The 18,742-nt window shown below is 46.4% G+C and overlaps 1 protein-coding gene and 1 long non-coding RNA gene across 3 annotated transcripts in view; one reads left to right on the top strand and one right to left on the bottom strand.

Annotated features, from left to right (window-relative positions):
• The window catches only part of MARCHF10 (membrane associated ring-CH-type finger 10), an 80,719-nt gene that overhangs the window by 48,440 nt on the left and 13,537 nt on the right, over positions 1-18,742 (top strand). The window contains exons 7-10 of the mRNA XM_019802609.2: positions 1,379-1,518; positions 6,518-7,943; positions 12,173-12,342; positions 14,657-14,766. Coding sequence (XP_019658168.1) covers positions 1,379-1,518; positions 6,518-7,943; positions 12,173-12,342; positions 14,657-14,766 — 1,846 coding nt within the window. The remainder of the gene's footprint in view (positions 1-1,378; positions 1,519-6,517; positions 7,944-12,172; positions 12,343-14,656; positions 14,767-18,742) is intronic.
• Positions 337-18,742, bottom strand: part of LOC117795657 — a 29,619-nt gene continuing 11,213 nt past the window's right edge. For both annotated transcript variants that reach the window (XR_004619748.1, XR_004619749.1), the window contains one exon: positions 337-1,335. This is a non-coding gene — a long non-coding RNA (uncharacterized LOC117795657). The remainder of the gene's footprint in view (positions 1,336-18,742) is intronic.

Here is an 18,742-nt window from a genome sequence, read left to right as displayed (position 1 = left end):
CAAGAAAGAGCCTCCCTCACCTCTTCTGTGCTGGGTCCTATACCGTAAAGCCCCTCTCACTCTCCTTGAGGTTGGGGAAACTGTTTCATCACCACCTTACACCTCCTGAAGAATATATCTTCATTTTCTGGAGAACTCCCTTCTCTCCTTTCTGGTCCCTTCTCCAGGCTCCACCAACCCGCCCCACATGAGCCTGCCCCACCGGCAGCCCCTCTTTCTAGCACATCCTCAGTAGAATACGGTCCCCTCTGTCTTGAGAGGCACAGAACGGAGTGCCTTCCCCTCCCGGGGCCCATCAGGAGAAGCAGGTGTACCTAATCTTGTATTCACCTCAGCTTCACGAGCCGCCATGGAGAACTTTCATTCATTTCCTGAAGCTGGATGAAAACTATTCACGCAACCACAACTTACACCTTGGAACATAAATCCAGTTGTCTGCATGGGCCAAGAATGGCTGCTCTCTGGCACACAACTCAAGGACTGTCCCAGTTTTACCCACATTGCCTGCTGGCTAGGGTTATTTGCGAGATTTCTGAACTGTCCAAGAGGGGATGAGCCAGGCAAATTTTCTTGGAAAGATTTAGTTCAGATATTCACAGTTTAACTGCCTTGTAAACCCAAGAACTTGCAGAGGGGCATGGAAAATACCGGAACTCTTGCCCCAAACTCCATGTGTGCTGAGGCTTCATACAGGCACAGAAGAAATGTGAGATTCTTCAAACCATCAGCGACCTAGTTGAAAATGGGAATTTTAAAAAAATATCCATTGGGAACTCAATCCACATTAGCATTCCAGCTACCGTCTTCCTGTGAGTTTATCATCCCGGCACAGTGGTGGGTAGCACATAGCCAAGAAAACAGGTATACTTGATAGCCCAGATGCCTGGAACCTTTCTGGAAGGCCATGTGAGCTGCTAATAAACCACCTGAGGCTATGCAGGTACAAACAGGCTGTGATTCAACCTTGGAAGAGCAGCTGGGAGAGGGCCTTTGTGTCCCAAATGCAGAAGGTTCTTTGCAGTGTTTCCAACATGACCATCCCAACATCTATGAATGGGAACTAGACACTTCTGAGCAAAAGGATACACCCCTTATAGACCCTGCATTGCAGCTTTATTCATGGTGATAACAACCTTGCAAAGTCGGTATTATTTTCATTTAATAGGTAGGGAAACTGAGGCTTCTAGAAGTGAAGTGATCTGCCCAAGCTCACACAGCTCCAAGGTCCCAGAACCACGTTCCAAATCCAGCTCTTTCTCTGACCACCTGGACCCAGTCTCTTAACTTCCCCACTGCTGCAACCCTTTGAGCATTCTTTATCCAGAAGCTGTTTCCCTGTAAAAAAAAAAAAATGAATTATTGAAAAGCTTTTGCACCTTTCAGCAGCCGAGGCACCACAGATCTTATCAAGGAAGAGGAGGCCAAACCTGGGGAGACTGACAGTCAGCCCAGAAACGCAGAGCCCAAGAGTGCCAGGGGACAGAAGCAGACTGAAGGCGCAGGCCCTCAGGGGACCAGGTAAGGACTCATGGCTCACGCATCTTGGTCCTCGCAGAGAACTGACTTGCGCTGTTACCTGGTGAATTCTGTATGGTTTTTAGACACAGGGGCTTTTATGTGGAGGAGAGTGTACCTTAAGATGAAATGCTTAACAGGTTTTGAAGGCAAACTATTGGATATAGTTCCTTCTCCAAGAGAGGCTGGCAGGAAACGGTAGGGCAGGCAGGGAGTTTTCATTTTTTCTCCCGTTTATTCCATTAAGCATGCCTGTGCATGGTTTTGAGTGGAGGCCAGCGATTTGGCTTCTGGAGACGGCATCTGGGTGGTGGGTGGTGGGGTCAGGGTGGGCAATGAGGGGTGGAGAAGCAGTGTGCAATTCTGGGGATATCTCACCTGGCCCAGGAGGGGTGGATGGGTGTCTGTGGGTGGCAGGCTGCTCACGTCCCACAGGGATCTTCTCACCTCCCACCCAGGGTGTCAAGATCTCAATGTGTAAGAAATAACATCAAAATAAATATATGCTTTATTTCCAAACACTGCTTTGGTGATCTACCCAAGCTCCTCTTTCAGTCCTGAGCATCCAAAGGCCCAACCCATGCCGCTCCACAGACCATGTTACCCTCGCCTGTGGTGGCAGAAGAAATAGGACCCAAGGAACCTCCGTAGGACTTAAAGAAAGTGACACTTGACAGCCAACCTTGCCATGGACCTAGTCTTCCCCTTGGAGAAACCACTGAACATCCCTCTTCCTCACCACTCATTAATGTAGTAGGCTTTATTTTAACATGTGGTCTATGCTTTAGTGGACACCTGTAAATGTAGAATGTGCTAGTGGCTTGGGTAGCTTGGATTAGGGGTACTGAGAGCATATGTGAATCTATAGCAACCAGATATCACAGGCTCCTACTGGTCTAACGCCTCCTGTTGAGAAGGGCAGACCTCCCTTCTAACTCCTCCCAGGGCTTCTTCCTCCCACCCTTGGAGCCTGGACTGGTCAAGTAGACACTCTGGGTTATAGTTCCCTTGTCTAAAATTCAGATAATAAAATCCACCATGCTGCTTTGCTATCATAACTAAAGGAAATAATACCTTGACCAGCACCTAGCTCTAGTGGGCACAAACTCCTGTTACTTTCTCCCTTGCCATCTTCCCGGTGGCCCTAGCAAACCCCTGAATATTATCTGAAAGGTGAGGTTCCTCGTGCATGGAATGTTCCGGAACCCATGAGGCTCATACAATCCTCTGCCTGTATACAGAAGACATGTCCTGTTATCCTGAGATTTACTGACAATTTGTCCCAATTCTCTGGTATATATTCAGTTTTCTCTTACATAAGGATAAGGGTTCCTTGTCTTCCCCCAATTTTGTCTTCACTAGTCTCTAATTCTTTCTCTCACATTCTAAAGTGGTTTGCATAAGTTGGAGTAGGAGCCAGACGTTTGACTTGGATCAGGGAAGGGCTTGAAGCAAATGTGACAAAGAGGTAATATATAGAAAGCTCTTACAAATCAATAAGAAAAACACGCATCCCTAATAGAAAAACGGGAAGAGGCATAGCAGACAATTTCACAGAAGAAATGCAGGTAGCTAATAAACATTTGTTAAAAAAAAAAAAACAAACCAAGTTGAATCTCACTAAGTAGTACGTATAAATTTGCATGAGATCAATTTGGTCTCCCAAATTGGCTAAGGTTTTTAAAATAATACTCAATACTGGTAGTGAAATGAGTAGCATTTCCTGGCACTGTTGTGTCCGACGCTTTGCCAAGCACTTGGCATGCTTTGCTGGTGACACATCTATGAGACACCCCTATAGGGTGAGTTGGTACAAACCGGAGTTTGGCACCCTGTGTGAAAAGTCTTTAGAAGGGTCATATCTTTTGACGTAGCAATTCGACCACACCTGCGAATCTAGTCTAATGAGACATGTAGTCAAAGATTTATGAACGAGGACATTTATCACCGGGTAATTTGTATCAGCAAAAAACGGTGAAGCAACTTATATACCCAAGAATAGGAGAAGAGTTAAATTAGGATACATTTACATCATGTGTCTTAACCTGTACTTACTATCCTGTTCTTACAAAATAATTGAACTTATGGCAGGAGGTCATGCTCACAATAAAAAGTTTAGGGAAAGAAAGCAGGACATAAAGTTGTATGTATCCAAATATTCCAATTTTGGCTTTTTTTGAATAAGTATTTCTAGGTAAGAGAGCTTGAAGTTGTAAATTCAAATGCCTTCAGGGAACAGGCGGATGTGGCAGGAGAAACACATAACCAAGACTGTGGGGACTGAGGTAAACCAGCACAGACAGCCTCCACCTAAAGGTGGTCAACTCTGTGTTCAAAGGCTGAGCCAAAGCACTATGGTGGGATGAAAATAGCCCAGGGGTCTTCAGTTTGCAGTCCACCCCTGAATTCCAGAACAGGAGCACTTGCCATCTGAGCTTTAGATTGTGGGGTTTTTTTCTTCTTCTTCATCTTCTTCTGAAAGTTCCAAATTTTCTCCAAATGAATACTGACTGACTTATAGAACCAGAGGAAAAAGTTAAAAGTCTATGGCTGTTGGAATGTAGGAAACATTGGTTTGGTTGGTCAAGCACATGAAGAAATCTAGACCAAAGACATAGCCTGAGGGCAGACAGATGCTTTTTCTGGCTTCCTCTTGTTGCCTCTAGAACATTCAGTCTCACGGAGTCGAACTCCCAGAAGTGGGAGGCCCTCCCTTCTGAGCTGAAGTCCACAGGGGGCCCAAGAGGCATCGGGCAGAATCTGTAGGGCCTGGTCTATGAATAGCACATCTGGGCATACCAAAGGGGATCTTTATTCCCAGCCCCAGAGCTATGAAATCTGCTCCCTCTCTGACAGACGTAAGAAATCAGGTTAAAATAGCATAAATATAGAATGGTGCTGTCTGCCACTTTTAAAGGAAACACACCAGGGAAGGCTGGTTGAGCCTTTAAAGAGGAAGACAGTGGTGGTGAAAAAGAAGGGTGGAGATGCACTCCCTGGGGTGTACTGGGATCTCCAGGAGCCGTCCTGCGGCATTCAGAAGCCAGCGTCGCTGGGTGACACCTCCTAACTGCTTGTTTGGTGCAGGTGTCTCCGAAGCCCAAACTAAATTGGCTCAGGGCAGAGAGGCCGCTGTGCGTCCCTGGACAGACCAGAAGACTCGGGTTGCAGCACTCCTTAGCTAATCTCTGAGGCCCTTCATCCAATTCAAAATGAAAAGTAATCAACCAGAGCCTGCGTTTCCAAACCTCCTGTTATCACTTCCCCCTCCCCCCCCAAAAAATTGTCAAGAGGATTCAGTGGGTCACATAGGAGCACATGTCCCTCGGAACGCGATCCGAACCAGCTCCACTCCTATGCATACACAGCCAGATGCTCAGGGCTTCCTGGAATTGCTGATGCGTCTCCTCCTGGGGTTTCTAAAACCCACAAGGGGCCTGAGAGGAGAGCTTAACTGATTTCTGGAAGAGCTGATGAGTAAAAATGCGCACCGCATCGCTCAGTGTCCCATGCAGTTAACAATAAGAGGCTTACGGAGTATTAGGACATTAGAAACTGGCGCTCCCCGGGAGGCCCTCAATTAAAGTGAGTCAGTATTGACTTGGCCCTTGGCGGGGCCAGATGCTCTGAGGATTTGCAAATCAAATCCTCGCCCGAGCTAGTACCGACACAGGCCTTCCTGCACCCGTGGAGTCCCGTCCCCTCTATGGGGTGAGTGGCTTTAGAAGCCGAACGAACGATAAGGATGGCAGCGCCTTGTTAGATTCTGCAGGACAGCATGAGGGGAGCGGGGCGGGAAGGCCGATGCCAGGAGGGAACAAAGGGAAGTGGAGTCGGAGAAGTACTTCCAGTGTCCTACCCGCACTGAGAGGGTAAAAATCCCTGAGTAGCACACACAACGTCACAATGAATTAAACGGATTCTCATTTTCACGAGGAAGTGGGAAGGCCAGCCAGTTTCTTAAGGGGGGATGCAGGGTAGGGATTACGAACACAAACCAGAGCATCAGGCTGGCTTGAGGTAGAATGATCGCACCATCACTGACTAGAAATACAATCTTGGGTAAGTGGTGGGACCTCCCTAAGCCTTGGTGCCCTCAGTTAGAGTGTGGTGTGATTGTGGCACCTGTTTCATAGGGTTGCGAGGCTGAAATGTGTGTAGGTAATACAGTTAGTATGGTGCTTGGCCCGTTCGGTACAAGCCCTCCATAAGTAGTGCCTGTTCATTATCTTTATGAGGCAAGTTTTGACAAGATTTCACCACTAGAAATTCCCACCCATTTGGGCCCTTTGCCGCCTCCTCTCTGGACATCTCTTCATACTTTAGAATCAGGGGGTAGGGGGAAGAATTCTGTCATAGCCAGAGGTTAGAGATCGACTGGGGACTAGTGACAAAGAGAAGGCAAGCATCTCATCAGAGAGTTATAATTTTTATGGCACTAAGCAGTAAATGTAACCAAAATCATCAGGGTAACTAGACACCAGCTTCTAGAGCCTTCTCTCCCATCTGCCAAGGTAGATTATACTTTCCTTAAGATTTTGTAAAGCTGTGTATGAAGCAGGAGTGTCATAAACGCACGTTGAATGAATCCAGATGATGGGTCACTGCTGGTTTTTGTAGAAACTATTCCTGGAGTGCTGGTCTTCCTTCTCCATAAATACTGGAATGAAAAGCATCATTTGAGATTTACCCATTATCAGCTCTGGCTGACCTGGACAGGACAGTCTTCCCAAAGCTTCCACAGAAAAGACCTGTATCCTCGGGGTCACCCGGTCTCCCTAGAACCAACCTGGGCTCCACAAATACACAAAAGGAGAATCCAAGAAGCAGTAAAATGAAGCTAACTCTAACGCCCTCCTTTTGTACCTCCAGCCATTGTAACCATGCATATTTTCTTCCCTAGGCTTCTTTGTTGCCTTGAGGGACTCTCACCCTTGGTCTTAGAGGTCTTTCATCCTGAGCCCCTATAGGAGAATGATCCACTTGTCTTGTCTCCATGCAGATCCAGTAGTTCCACAAGAGGGCCCAACGTGGGCAAGTGACAGTAAGCTGAAGAGGCCAACTCGAGAGAGAAGAAACTTAGTCTCATCCTCACAGCTAATGACCATGACTGAGAATACCCCTGAGAGAGCCAAAAAAGGAGACCCAAGTGCTCTTTCCCAGAATGAGCCGCATCCAGGCCTATCTCAGGCCTTCCAAGGAGCAAACAGCCCTCAGGTGTTAAGTGGGTCCTTGGGGCCACCGCTCCTAACCACCACCATGGGAGGACCAAGAAGGGCACCATTTAGGTTCAGAGATGAAGATTTTTATTCCATTTTATCCTTAAACCCTGGAGGAGAAGGTGATGACACGGAAGAAGAGACCCTCGTGGAGGAAGAACTTTTGTTGGTTGGTATGCACCCACCTCGTTCTCCTCCCAATCATAAGAGAAGTCGATTTCTTGGGACATCGGCCACTCAGGCCAAAAATAAAAATTTTGAGGAAAACCCTGAAAATTGCAAAGTTAATTCTGTAAGAAGAAATGAGTCCAGTCAGTCTAGTCATGGCTCATTAAGAATAAACAATGCAATGGAGCCTGTGACAGAGACGCCTCCTGCTGGGCCAAGGGTGTTTGAAGACCCCAAGCCACCCGATGGGGGGTCTCCTAAAGAGAATGACAGTGGTGACAGTGAACATGAGAACAGCACCTTTCCTTCATGGGACACCAAATCCAACACTAGTCTAGATGGTGACCTCAATGCTGAAAATGTCTTTAGAGATCGTACTTCAGTGGAAGACAGGCCTGGTACCCACGATTATGAAAGAGAATGGCACACCTATTTAAACAGTTCTAGTAATTCACTTGACTATTTTCTTTCTGGTAGATCAACAGCTCCAAGATCACCAGTGAATTCATCTTATAACACTCCTGGATCATTCATGCATTCAGCTATGAGAGAGTTTATTCCAGTAGACTTGTCAACGTCATCTACATTCATTCACGGCACAGACTCAGAGGGAAACTCAAGGTTTAATGTTCGTCGACCACTGTCCCCCATTAGAAATAGGAATCCATTTGTCAGTGCTGAAAACCATAGTTATTTTCCAGTAAACAGTGCACATGAATTTGATGTCAGGGGACAAGATGTTACTTTAACAAGCCCATCTCAGGAGGCTCCATTATACACAGAAGACCTCTTACTAAATCCTCAAAGCAACTTGTCCTTGGTGGAGTCTTCCAGCTCCTCTCCATCAAGAATGAACTTACAAGGCCATTTGCACGTGCCTGGGTCCGTGCAAGAAAACATACCTTTTACTTTCTCTGCGGTCCCTGATTTCCCAAATCAAAATGATAATGGAAACAGAACGACAGAGTCTGCTTTCATGGATGAAAAGGAAGCCATTAAGATAAAGGCAGACCCTGAGAAACTCAAGAGACTACAAGAAAGGTGAGGAATTTTCGTAATTAGATGTATATACTTTTTTTTAATTCCATGCTTCCCAGGTAGAAATAAGCAGTGCCTTCATTAGAGCATCATGGGAATTTTAAATCATAGATAGGCCCTTCTTTGGCATTCTAATGATTGTTCATATCAAGGAAATTGTCTATTTTGTTGCTCTTGGGATATATCTATCTATGAGGAAAAGTTTGGTGTTACAGTTCAATCTCTTCAGTATTCCCAAAGTGTTTTTTCCTTGAATACCATAACTTTAAGGAAGGCAAGTTTGCTGGACATCAGGGGTTTGGGACTGCTATGTAGAGCTAGCTCTTCTCACCAGCAATTAGGAACCAGGATTTTTTACGAAAAAGTTGCTATCTCCCCAGAGCGTGAACCACTCCACACTTGAAGTTCACCAGCTCTCTCTCCTGGGACTTCGTGCAAATCCAACCAACAGCTCTAGAATTTGAATCTTTCCAACCAAAAGTCCGGTCCCAACCAGTTACCATGGTTACCTGGGTTCTCTGCAGGGCCGTGCTGGGGTAACCACGGCTTCCATTTCCGTGCTCTTTCTCATGCATGGGAGAGAAATAAGATCTTTTTTGTGGATTGCCCTTTTCTTTGATCTTCACTGTCTTGTAAGATGATTTGAGGATATTTCACAACTGCAAAATTTGATACCTTTTAAAGCCGTCATTAGACACCATGTCAGGATTTGACCCTTTCCCTTATGACAGTTGTTACCACGCCCTAATGTTGGCTTACTGATCTGGAAATGGATTCTTTGAATGCAAGCCTTCTCTGTGTATGTTAGTATGGCTCATCTGGGCCATTAATTATCCAATTGATATTCATTTGCAAGTGGGAAAATTCCATGGCAGTGAATGAGCGTGCAGGAGGGTGAGACAGGACACAGGATGCACCCCGACGATTCCTCTAGGATTGTTATCCAACTGCAGGAACAAGTAACTTTCCTGTTGGCAGGACCTTTTCTTTTTCACGTTATGTAAGCTACCAGCACACGGACCCACGGTTAAGGGCCAAAAGGCCTCTCACGCTCCCATTTACACCTACCCAGAAATACACCTTCAGACCCACTTGTCAGGAGTCTGGACTTCCACCAGCCCAAAGTGATGCCTTTGGGCTAGAAATGATTTCTTTTAAAAGTGCATCCCCGTCTCAGCGTGGCAATGCATTAAACAGCTATGAGCTGTGTACTTTATCAGACACCTTTTTTCCCCATATATAATACACGTCATGCTTTTCTTATTATCTCAGAAATGTTCATTTTTGGAAATACAAAAAGTATAAACTTCAAAGAAAAATCACCTGTAATCCTATAATCCGGAGATAAGCACTACAAAAAGACTTCCCTTCCCGTCTTTTATCTTTGCATATAAATGCGATTTTTAGTACACATTGGCTCATATTTTATACTATACCTGATTTTAATATTTCAAGCCCATTTCTCAATGCCACTTACACTCTTTAAAAATTTCCCCTTGGTTACTTTAATGCATGCAGATAATTAGCGAATTCGAAATAAAACAAAACCCATGTATCCCGGTACCTACCTTCCAGCTCATAGAACTTTACTGGAGCCCTTGAGGCCCTCACCCACTACCCTATCTCATCTTCCTCATCTACATCCTCCCAGCCCCTTCTGTCCCCAGGAAACCATTCTGGCATTGCATTTATCATTCCTTTGCTTTCAATTTTTAAAAATTTTTTAATTTAGTTAAGTAATCTCTACACCCAGTGTGGAGCTTGAACTCACAACCCTAAGATCAAGAATTGCATGCAACTCCCACTGAGCCAGCCAGGCGCCCCTCCTTTGCTTTTAATTTTGTTGTTGTTGGAAGTTTTTTGCTTTCTGGTTTTACCACATAAAAATTTATATATATGTATAAACAATATATTGTGCACACTTTTTAATTCTGTAGAAATGCTACCATTATTTCTGAACTCTGTAGAAATGGGATATCTATTCCTCTGTGACTTGCTTTGTCCCCCAGCATCGTTAGCAAGAGGCATCCTTGTTGATAGTTTTGGCTTGACTTTGTTCACTTTCACGACTACGAGGTATTCCGTTATATGAATGTACCACAATTCAGCCATTTTCTGTTGATGGGCATTGGGGTTCTCTACTGTTTTCTACAAACGGTGCCGCGTAAATGTTCTTGCAAATGTCTCCTGGTGCACATGGGAAGAGTCCTCTGGGATGTTCATCTCGGGGTGGAATTGCTGAGCTGGAGGTTAGCACACCTTCCGCCATGCTCAGTGATGACCGTCTCCTGTCTCACTAGTAATGTATACTGTTGTGCAGCCTTGCCAGCACTTACATTGATTGGCTTTTCAAAATTTTGCCTCTCTAATGGGAATAAAATGATATTGTGGCTTCAATTTACACTTAATTTCATTGACTGTTAATGAGGTTAGGCATTTTATGTGCTCTTTTAAATATCAAATGACCATTTGTGTTTCCTCTTCTGTAGAATACTTATTTATATCTTTTGCCCGTTTTTCCTTTAGAACATTTTTATTTTAGGAGTCCCTTAAACATTCTAGCCACTGATCTAATCCTTTAACAGTTGCGTGTTGGAAATATCTTTTCCCAATTTGTAGTTTGTCTTTTCTCTTTCTTGAGGTCTTTTAATGAAAATAAATTCTTAATTTTAATGAAGTCAAATGCATCCAACTTCTTTATGGGTTGTGATTGGTATTTTTCTTGTCCGAGTCTGTGTCAGAGCTCTCTGTTCTGGCTGTTGTTGCTTTTTGTTTTTTCCTAATCCAATCCTGCATCATCTTAAGTCTGTAGCTTTTATCAGTTTCAGTAGCCGATGGCGCAAAGCCTCCTTCCCCATTTTGTTCCTTAAGAGCCCTTGATTATAGGGGCGCCTGGGTGGCACAGAGGTTGAATGTCTGCCTTCGGCTCAGGGCGTGATCCCGGCGTTATGGGATCGAGCCCCACATCAGGCTCCTCCGCTGTAAGCCTGTTTCTTCTTCTCCCACTCCCCCTGCTTGTGTTCCCTCTCTCGCTGGCTGTCTCTGTCGAATAAATAAATAAAATCTTTAAAAAAAAAAAAAAGAGCCCTTGATTATATATGATTCAGACTCAGCTTGTTGGGATTTTCATTGAAACTGCATTGAATCTATAGATTATTCTGGGGGAAAACTGACATCTTGGAGATATTGAGTCTTTGAAAAATATGGTATATCTCTTCTTTTGTTTGTGCCCATAATGGAAAACTATAATTCTGTTCCTTTTCATTGACTTCCCTTTCCTGGGGAGGAAGGTCTCTGGAGAAACTGAGCAATGCCTGTTTCTTCCTCTTCCTTGATTTTAGTCTCTAGCCAGTTTCCTTTCCTTGGCCAGACAGCCCCTAGTCCATGAGGATCCTAACGAACAAGTCTTAGGCTTCTTAGAGCCCCTACATGAACGTCGACCGCTAGTCTCCAATCATCAGTTATTAGACAAAAACATATTTGCTTACATTTTCATAATTTCATCTGTATCAGATTCCAGCAGCTTACATCCTGGAAAGTTGGCATAATTTGTTGGCCAAGTGTGGTGCTATCGGTGAGTTCACGTCCAGGTTCATTGGTTCGCCAACACCCGACCACCATCTGTTGAGTGATGTCTGTGTGCAGACGCTTCCCCAGACACTAGATGCACTTTACAGTCTTCAGAACAATTGCACCGTCACCATGGCATCCGGTCTGCCCACGACCCTGTCAGCGAGGTAGTGGCGGTATTATCATCACATCGCTCTACACGTGAGGAAACAGAGACCTGAGAAGCTTGTCCAGAGTCCTCAAACTCACAAATTTCAGATGCATGCCTCAAACCCAGGCCCCCGCCTGCAGATCCCACACACTCACCAGCACGGCACACCACCGGCTCCCCTCACAGTGGCCGCAACTGGGAGAGGGGCTCCCAGCCTTTTGCATGGTCTTCCTCTGTAGCCCTGTCCCCCACCTCTAGATTTCTGGTGGTAGGGGTGGTTCTTCCGGTCGGCTCACACGTGTCAGTAACTGCCAAAGAGCCTGATACAAGGCTCCGTGCACGTACTATCCGTCACCAGGAGGAATTTTCAGTAGGGTTGGAGGGAGCCGTGGGGGAGCCTGGGGAGCCCTGGTGGGGCCTCTCCCTTTAACATCCTGGGAAGTAGTATTAGTAGTTGTAGTCTGTAGAAACTGTGCAGACCCCTGGTCACCGGGGCTTGTTTTCCGTTTAGTCTCCTGGAGGAGGACTCGGAGGAGGAAGAGGGAGACCTGTGTCGCATCTGTCAGATTGCCGGGGGTTCCCCAACCAACCCCCTCCTGGAGCCTTGCGGCTGTGTGGGAAGCCTGCGGTTTGTTCATCAGGAGTGCCTGAAAAAGTGGCTGAAAGTGAAAATAACATCAGGTAGGTGGGGAAGGAAGGGCGGCAAGCATGCATCGCCCTATAATTAACGAGACGTCACGGTGTTGGTCTCAGAGCCTGGATAGCAGCTCTCTCTCCTCCAGGAGCGGAAGCCAGGAGAGCCATGCCCCCCACCCCCAGAGCCCAGGGTTCTCGTTCACAGCCCTGATGGATAGTAGCGGGACTAAATGCTGCCTTTAAATGATGGGAGGGAAATGAATTAGTTTTCCAAGTCTGAGAGAAGAATCCTGGAGTCTGCTCTTGAATCCCACCCCGCCTGAGCAGAGATGCTAAGATTCCCTCCCAGGAGGAAGGAAACTAAAATAGGTCAGTGGTTGAATCTCAGCGAGCACACAGCAAGCCATGCCCACTCATGGACACCTGGCAAAAACAGTTCCGCTTCCTTTTATTTGTGGGGGAAGGAGGGTGTCACCTAAGAAACTGAGCCAAGCTGCAATTTTGCAGTAGGGGCAGGAAAAGAGCACTGATCTAATTTTCTAGAACCATATTAGATAAAGAGATTCCCATGTGCCAGCTTTGTCGGCTCTGTCTTTTGCAGATCTTGTAACTGGGTGTGAAGCCCCTTCTCAGCTCCCCGGGGAGGTTATAACCTAAATACAGCCACATGGCTAGGTCAGCTGGCGTTTTCTTGGCAGAGAACAGGGGGTTTCTTTAAAACTTGGTTTTGGGAAGAAGGGCAACTTGAACAAAAACACAGGGAAAAGCAATGCAAGAACTCAATGACAAATAGCAATGGTGTCTTTCAGACACAACTCCCTGAAAACCTTTTACCCCATAGCCAGGATCCTCTTTCTCTCCTCTTCTGTTCTCCTCCTTGATTATCATTCTTCCAGGCAGCCTGGGGGGGAGGGGGGCCTAAGAGCTTCATCCTGTCCCCACGGGGTGTGGCCACACCCCCTGGAGAGAAAGAGGAATGAACAGTGGAATGATCAGATTAACTGTCTCCTGCCTGATCCCTTTTTCCCCCTGAGTATCCTCCTGAGCAGGAGAAACCTAGGCGCACCACGCAAGTTGTTTAAACACATCTCCCCACAGTGAGCTGGGTACTCCGTCCTTCAGACAGGGAGGAAACAAGGGGATCTCGACTGCTAATGACTCTGCCATGCGATGTTTTATCTTACTGCAAATTTAGGCCAATTAAACATTTAGCGCAGGAAAAAATTACTCATGAAATGTGTAACGGAAGCCCTGCTAAATGCTTGTAAATGCCAATGTCAGTAGGAGTGTGCTGAGTGGGATCAGATTGGAAGACCCAAGGGACACTCAGAAGCCTAAGGTATTACAGAATGGCGCTAAAAAAAAAAAATCAAGCAAAGTGCAGACATGGGATTACCGTTTATCCTTGTCTTTTGAAGTTCTCTATTATTTACTATTTCTTTATGTCCCCAGTGAGGCAAAGTAGAACTGGGGTCTAAAACGGCACAAACCCTATCTTTACCAAACACACGCAGATAACTCATCAGTCCTCTATTTTGCTAATGCATAAAATAAACACCCGCACAGCATTAGCAAAAATGCAGCACCCAGGTGAGGGGAAAAGACGCAGAGCGTAATGTTTGCTTCAACACAGCACAGTTCCTGCATCTTTCAGTTTTGCTTTGGGGACTAGGATAAGCAGAGAAAAAGTGCTGATCTAGAATGCATGTTTAAAAACAAAAAATTAAAAAAACCACTGCAACAAAGGAAGGCTTCTCAAGATTCCTTTCCCGGATGAGGCTGAGCTTGGTCTCAGGTGCTGGCCAGGGGTACTGCTGTGGCGGTTCCCACACGTGGCCCGTGGCTCCCTTACTTTCTCAGGTGGGAAGTCGCCTGGGCGAGCGTAAAGACAGATTTTGAAACCACACACTGAGAATAGCTTCTGCCGTCAGTTTGGTCCTCATTTATTCATTTGCTTGGACCTGTGTTAGGTCTGTCAGAAACAACAACACAGGCCAATATTCACTCTCTCCGCAAACACCTGTGTTTCAGACTCTCAGCCTCCATGTAGCAATTCCAATTTTATGAACCAGTATGTTTATATTTAAACAGACAGCAAGACCTATTATTTAAAAGTCATGGAATTTCACTCATATGAAGCTTGCATAATAATGAAAATGATTATGAAGGAAATTTTCCAGATCTTGAATTCGAGGTCCTTTTCTACAGAAGATGGCTAGCTTAAAAAAAAAAAAAGTCACTGAAACTCAGAATTCATAATACACATGAGTTCACTCCCAAAATGTCAACACAAAGAGACCCAGAGTGTGAACACATAAAGACCAAGGGTTACATGTAACAAAGAATTCTTTAATTTAAGGAATGGATCTAGGCGCCGTGAAGACCTGTGAGATGTGTAAGCGAGGCCTGCTGGTCAACCTGGGTGATTTTAACGTGACCGACTTCTACCAGAAGCACCAGCAATCCCGGGTAAGGGACGCTCACACCTCTCTGCCTCCACAGGCAAAGTGGGTTAGAGACACACAGTGGGAAGAAAGGTTTTCCCTGATAAGAGGACTATAGAAGGCCCGTGCATAGGATGAATCTGGGAGTGTCCTCACTTCTTCGAGAAGGTGTACTACTAAGTCAGACCATGATGGTGGCATGGGGTGGGGGGTGGCAGGGTTCAAAAGTCTATGCCACCCTGGGTTGAGGTCCTGCTGTGGTCAGGGACAAAAGTAGGAAGCCACAGTCGCTGACTGGACACAGAAACAGGCATAGTCTGGCAAGCTCCACACCCAAATTTGCTGAAGTAATGTAAGTGTAATAGCAACAAGGAAAAAAAAAATCAGGTATTGGAGGAAATGGTCCCCAATTTACATATCAAGTAACTCTTGGGTAATAAGAAACTGCTTTACTCAAGGTTAATAAACAGGTCATAAGTACCTAATGTGTGCTTTTTATACCGGGTGAAGTAATTCTCCTGGGGCATTTGGATTGCAATTTTTTTTAAGGCTGTATTTATTTGAGAGAGAGAGCACAAGCTGCGGGAGAGGGAGAGGGAGAGGGACAAGCAGACTCCCTACTATAAGCAGAGCCCAATGTGGGGCTTGATCCCAGGACCCTGGGGTCACGAACTGAGCTGAAGGCAGATGCTTAACCGACTGAGCCACCAAGGTGCCCCCGGATTGCAATTCTAATGCTGTGAACGTTAGTTAACCTTAGGTGGGCAGGTGATTCATGCTCAGGATAATAGTTCATTGTTTAGTTCTTGGGCAAACAATCCTTGATTTAGAACTGCACTGCCCAATATGGAAGCCACAAGCCGAGCGTGGCTAATGGACTAATGTCTACTTCACTCAAGATAAGGCGTGTTGGGCGCCTGGGTGGCTCTGTCAGTTAAGCATTTAACTCTTGATCTCAGCTCAAGTCCTGATCTCAGAGTCATGGGTTCAAGCCCCACATTGGGCTCCTCGCTGGGTGTGGAGTCAATCAATCAAATGTCATTCTTCAGGGGAGTCATTTTGGCTTTCAGATCATTAGCCTGCGTCCAGACCTGAGGCACAGCTGCGTCACAGCACTCCGTGTCAGTTTGGGCAATTGTTTAGTTACCTTTGGAAAATCCGAAGGCTGCTAGACAAAAGAATAAACTATTGGTAAGAATGAAAGACTCATAGAGCACAAACAAGAAGTGTGCTAGAACGGACATAATGCCACACCAGCATTGAAGAGATTGGGCATCAGGATGTGGAAAAGGGGGAGGGAGGGGAAAAGAAAGGAAGAAAGAATTTCCTGAGAAATGAATTATAGTTTGTGTCCATCCGTTTTGAGGCCCAAGGGTCTCAAATCACTCTGTCAGCACCCCCAAGCACTGAGATGAGAAACAGAAGTGCTTCTGGGGTCACCCTACTGAAAGGAAACAGGCCCTGTGGGCGCCTGAGGTCAGGGTGCCAGCCGGGGCGCAGGAGGCTTCCATGTGGTCCTCTCAGAGATTATTTCAGGAAATGGAGCCTGTAGGACTTCCTGAGAAGGACATGCCCGGACCAGGCCAGGTTACATGGAACACTGCCAGAACAGTACAGCCCAGGAAAATGCCTTAGCTAGTGAAGACTCCTTTTGGCTCCAAGTGTCTCTGCGTGGTACACTCTCTGTGAAGCCACAAAGGCCGTGCACTGCTGGGTTTACCAATGGTATTTGTAGACACAACTCCCTAATGGTACATTTTTCCAGTCATACTAACATGTTTGCACTCCTGTAGCCAGACACGGCATGCCCCACCGCAAAGCACACCAGCTTTGACTACCGTGTGAACCCAAATCTTGTTCCCTTCCCCAAAGTTGCTGTGTGACCTCAGGGAAACCACACACACTCTCTGGATCTCAGTTCTCTCATCTGAAGGAAGTAGGAGATCATTCCTCCCCGACAGGATGGGACGCAGGAAAAGACTTGAGTACATCCTCTAACCAGGTACCTGTGAAGAGAAAGGTACTCAGGGAATGGAACCGCCACGTGACAGCCCCAGAGATGCCCAGCCTCTTGGACTCAAAGGAGGAAGCTAAGTGCACCAGGACCAGGCTGGAGTCCATCACTGAAAAAAGCCACGCGGCCCACGCAGGAGTCAGACCCATAACCTTGGCAACACTGCTTTCCTGCAGCTGAGAGAAGTGGCTATAAGCATCTTCGACCAAGAACCATGAAAGGAACTGTGTCAGCAAGAATCTAGGCAGGAGAGATGCTGGCACCCTCCACAGGGGTGAGTGAAGAGAGCTGAATGAAGGCCAAAAGCGGGCAGGAAAGGAAGCCAACAAGGTGTAAATAAGCATCCTTGGACTGGTGCTATGACCACTCTAGGCCTCAAGTGACAAGGGCTGGGGGCAGTCACCAGGATCAGGAGACCTGTAGTTGTAGGAGAGAGTCACAACAACCTGTGACCTTCAGGAGAGGAAAGCAGCCGGTACCATGCCACCACCCAGCAGAGAGAACAAGGAGAGTCATTACCCCAGCCACTCTCTCCTCCTACCCGCTAGTCTCCCGCCAGGGCCTCCCATTGGCCAAACCCAATGGGAAGTCAGAGAACAAGGGGGCCTAGTTAATGCGGTCCATTGAGATCAGCCTCTAGGCCACAGTGCAGGGTGGAAAGTGGAGCTGGAGGGGGAAGTGGAAAATATCCAGCACCGTAATTACTCTACATGGAAGCAGAAAAGAGTTTAAATTAGTTTCAGGAAGAACCTGACAGGCTATCAAAGCCTTCTGAAAATGCTCTTCATTATAATCACAGGTAGAAATGCGATTGTCAGGCCCGGCCTGGTGAGAGAAAACAGTCCCAAGACCCAGCACGCACTATTTACGTGCTGATGGAAAACAGTGGTGGGCACACCCTTTCACAGCAGTTCTGACTCCCATGGCCCGTTGCGATTTACTAGAGTCTGTGTGCTAACAGTCTGGGTTAAACTTGAGACAGTAGGGAAGCAAGACTTAGACAAGTTCAGAAATTCTTCATGGACCACGGCGGACTTAACTGTGGTTAACACAAAGATAGGGAGGAGGTAATCCACCCTCGGCTCATTCATCCCCAGCTGCCGAGGCCCCTTGGCCTGGCCTTGGAGTTGATGTGTCTACCTGGGCTTCTGAGGGCCAGGCCCTTCCCGACTCCCAAACCTTGGTCCTCTGGACCATCTTGGCCAATACTCCTGGCAAACAGGTTCTTTTGTAAGAAGCTGGGTAGCTGGTGCCCAAAATAGACATATTCAAAGAAAGGGACAAAACCAGAAAAAGTCTAGAACTGACTTCAGTTCAGTCTGGGTCTCACTTAACCTCAACTAACCTGCTAACTCACCAACTTATTCTCATGCATTTTTCTCATTTAGGTTGGTTGGTTTTTGCTTTTCCTCAATTATAAAAATCACTCACACATACACACACACACACACAAATCTGCTATAGTTAACATCAACATTTAGCTCATGTCTTTTTTCCCCCTATTAAAATACTCATGCCCAGGCCGGGCCCCTGAGATTTTAATTGAATTGATCTGGGATGGGGCCAGGTATCAATTTTTTTTTTTAAGAGCGGCAAAATACACATAAAGCCATCTGTTGTAGATCAGAGATGGGGCTGAAGATACCTCAGTGCCCAAGACCAACACAGTCACTTCCTTTTAATGGGAGTATCAGAACAAGGGCTATGCAGCCACAAAGAGATCTGACCAACTCTCAGGACCAGAGAAGGCCTCCCTGAGGAAGGGATGTTGAAGACCAGGAAGGAAGAAGAGGGGCGAGCCCTCTCTCCACGTGCCCTTGAGGGGAATCAGCATTGTCAATGACTTTGGGGATGGGAGGGGCTCAGACCAGAGTGTTTCCCTGGTTTGGTTCCATGCACCCGCGTAGGTAAGGGAAGAGTGCTGCCCATGGGCCCTAACAGGCCATCAGAATGGGATCATCCCCCATCTCTCAGACACTGGGTGGTT

Source organism: Ailuropoda melanoleuca, chromosome 13 (assembly GCF_002007445.2).
Source record: "Ailuropoda melanoleuca isolate Jingjing chromosome 13, ASM200744v2, whole genome shotgun sequence".
Lineage (NCBI taxonomy): Eukaryota > Metazoa > Chordata > Mammalia > Carnivora > Ursidae > Ailuropoda > Ailuropoda melanoleuca.
This window is presented reverse-complemented; position numbering and strand designations above follow the sequence as displayed.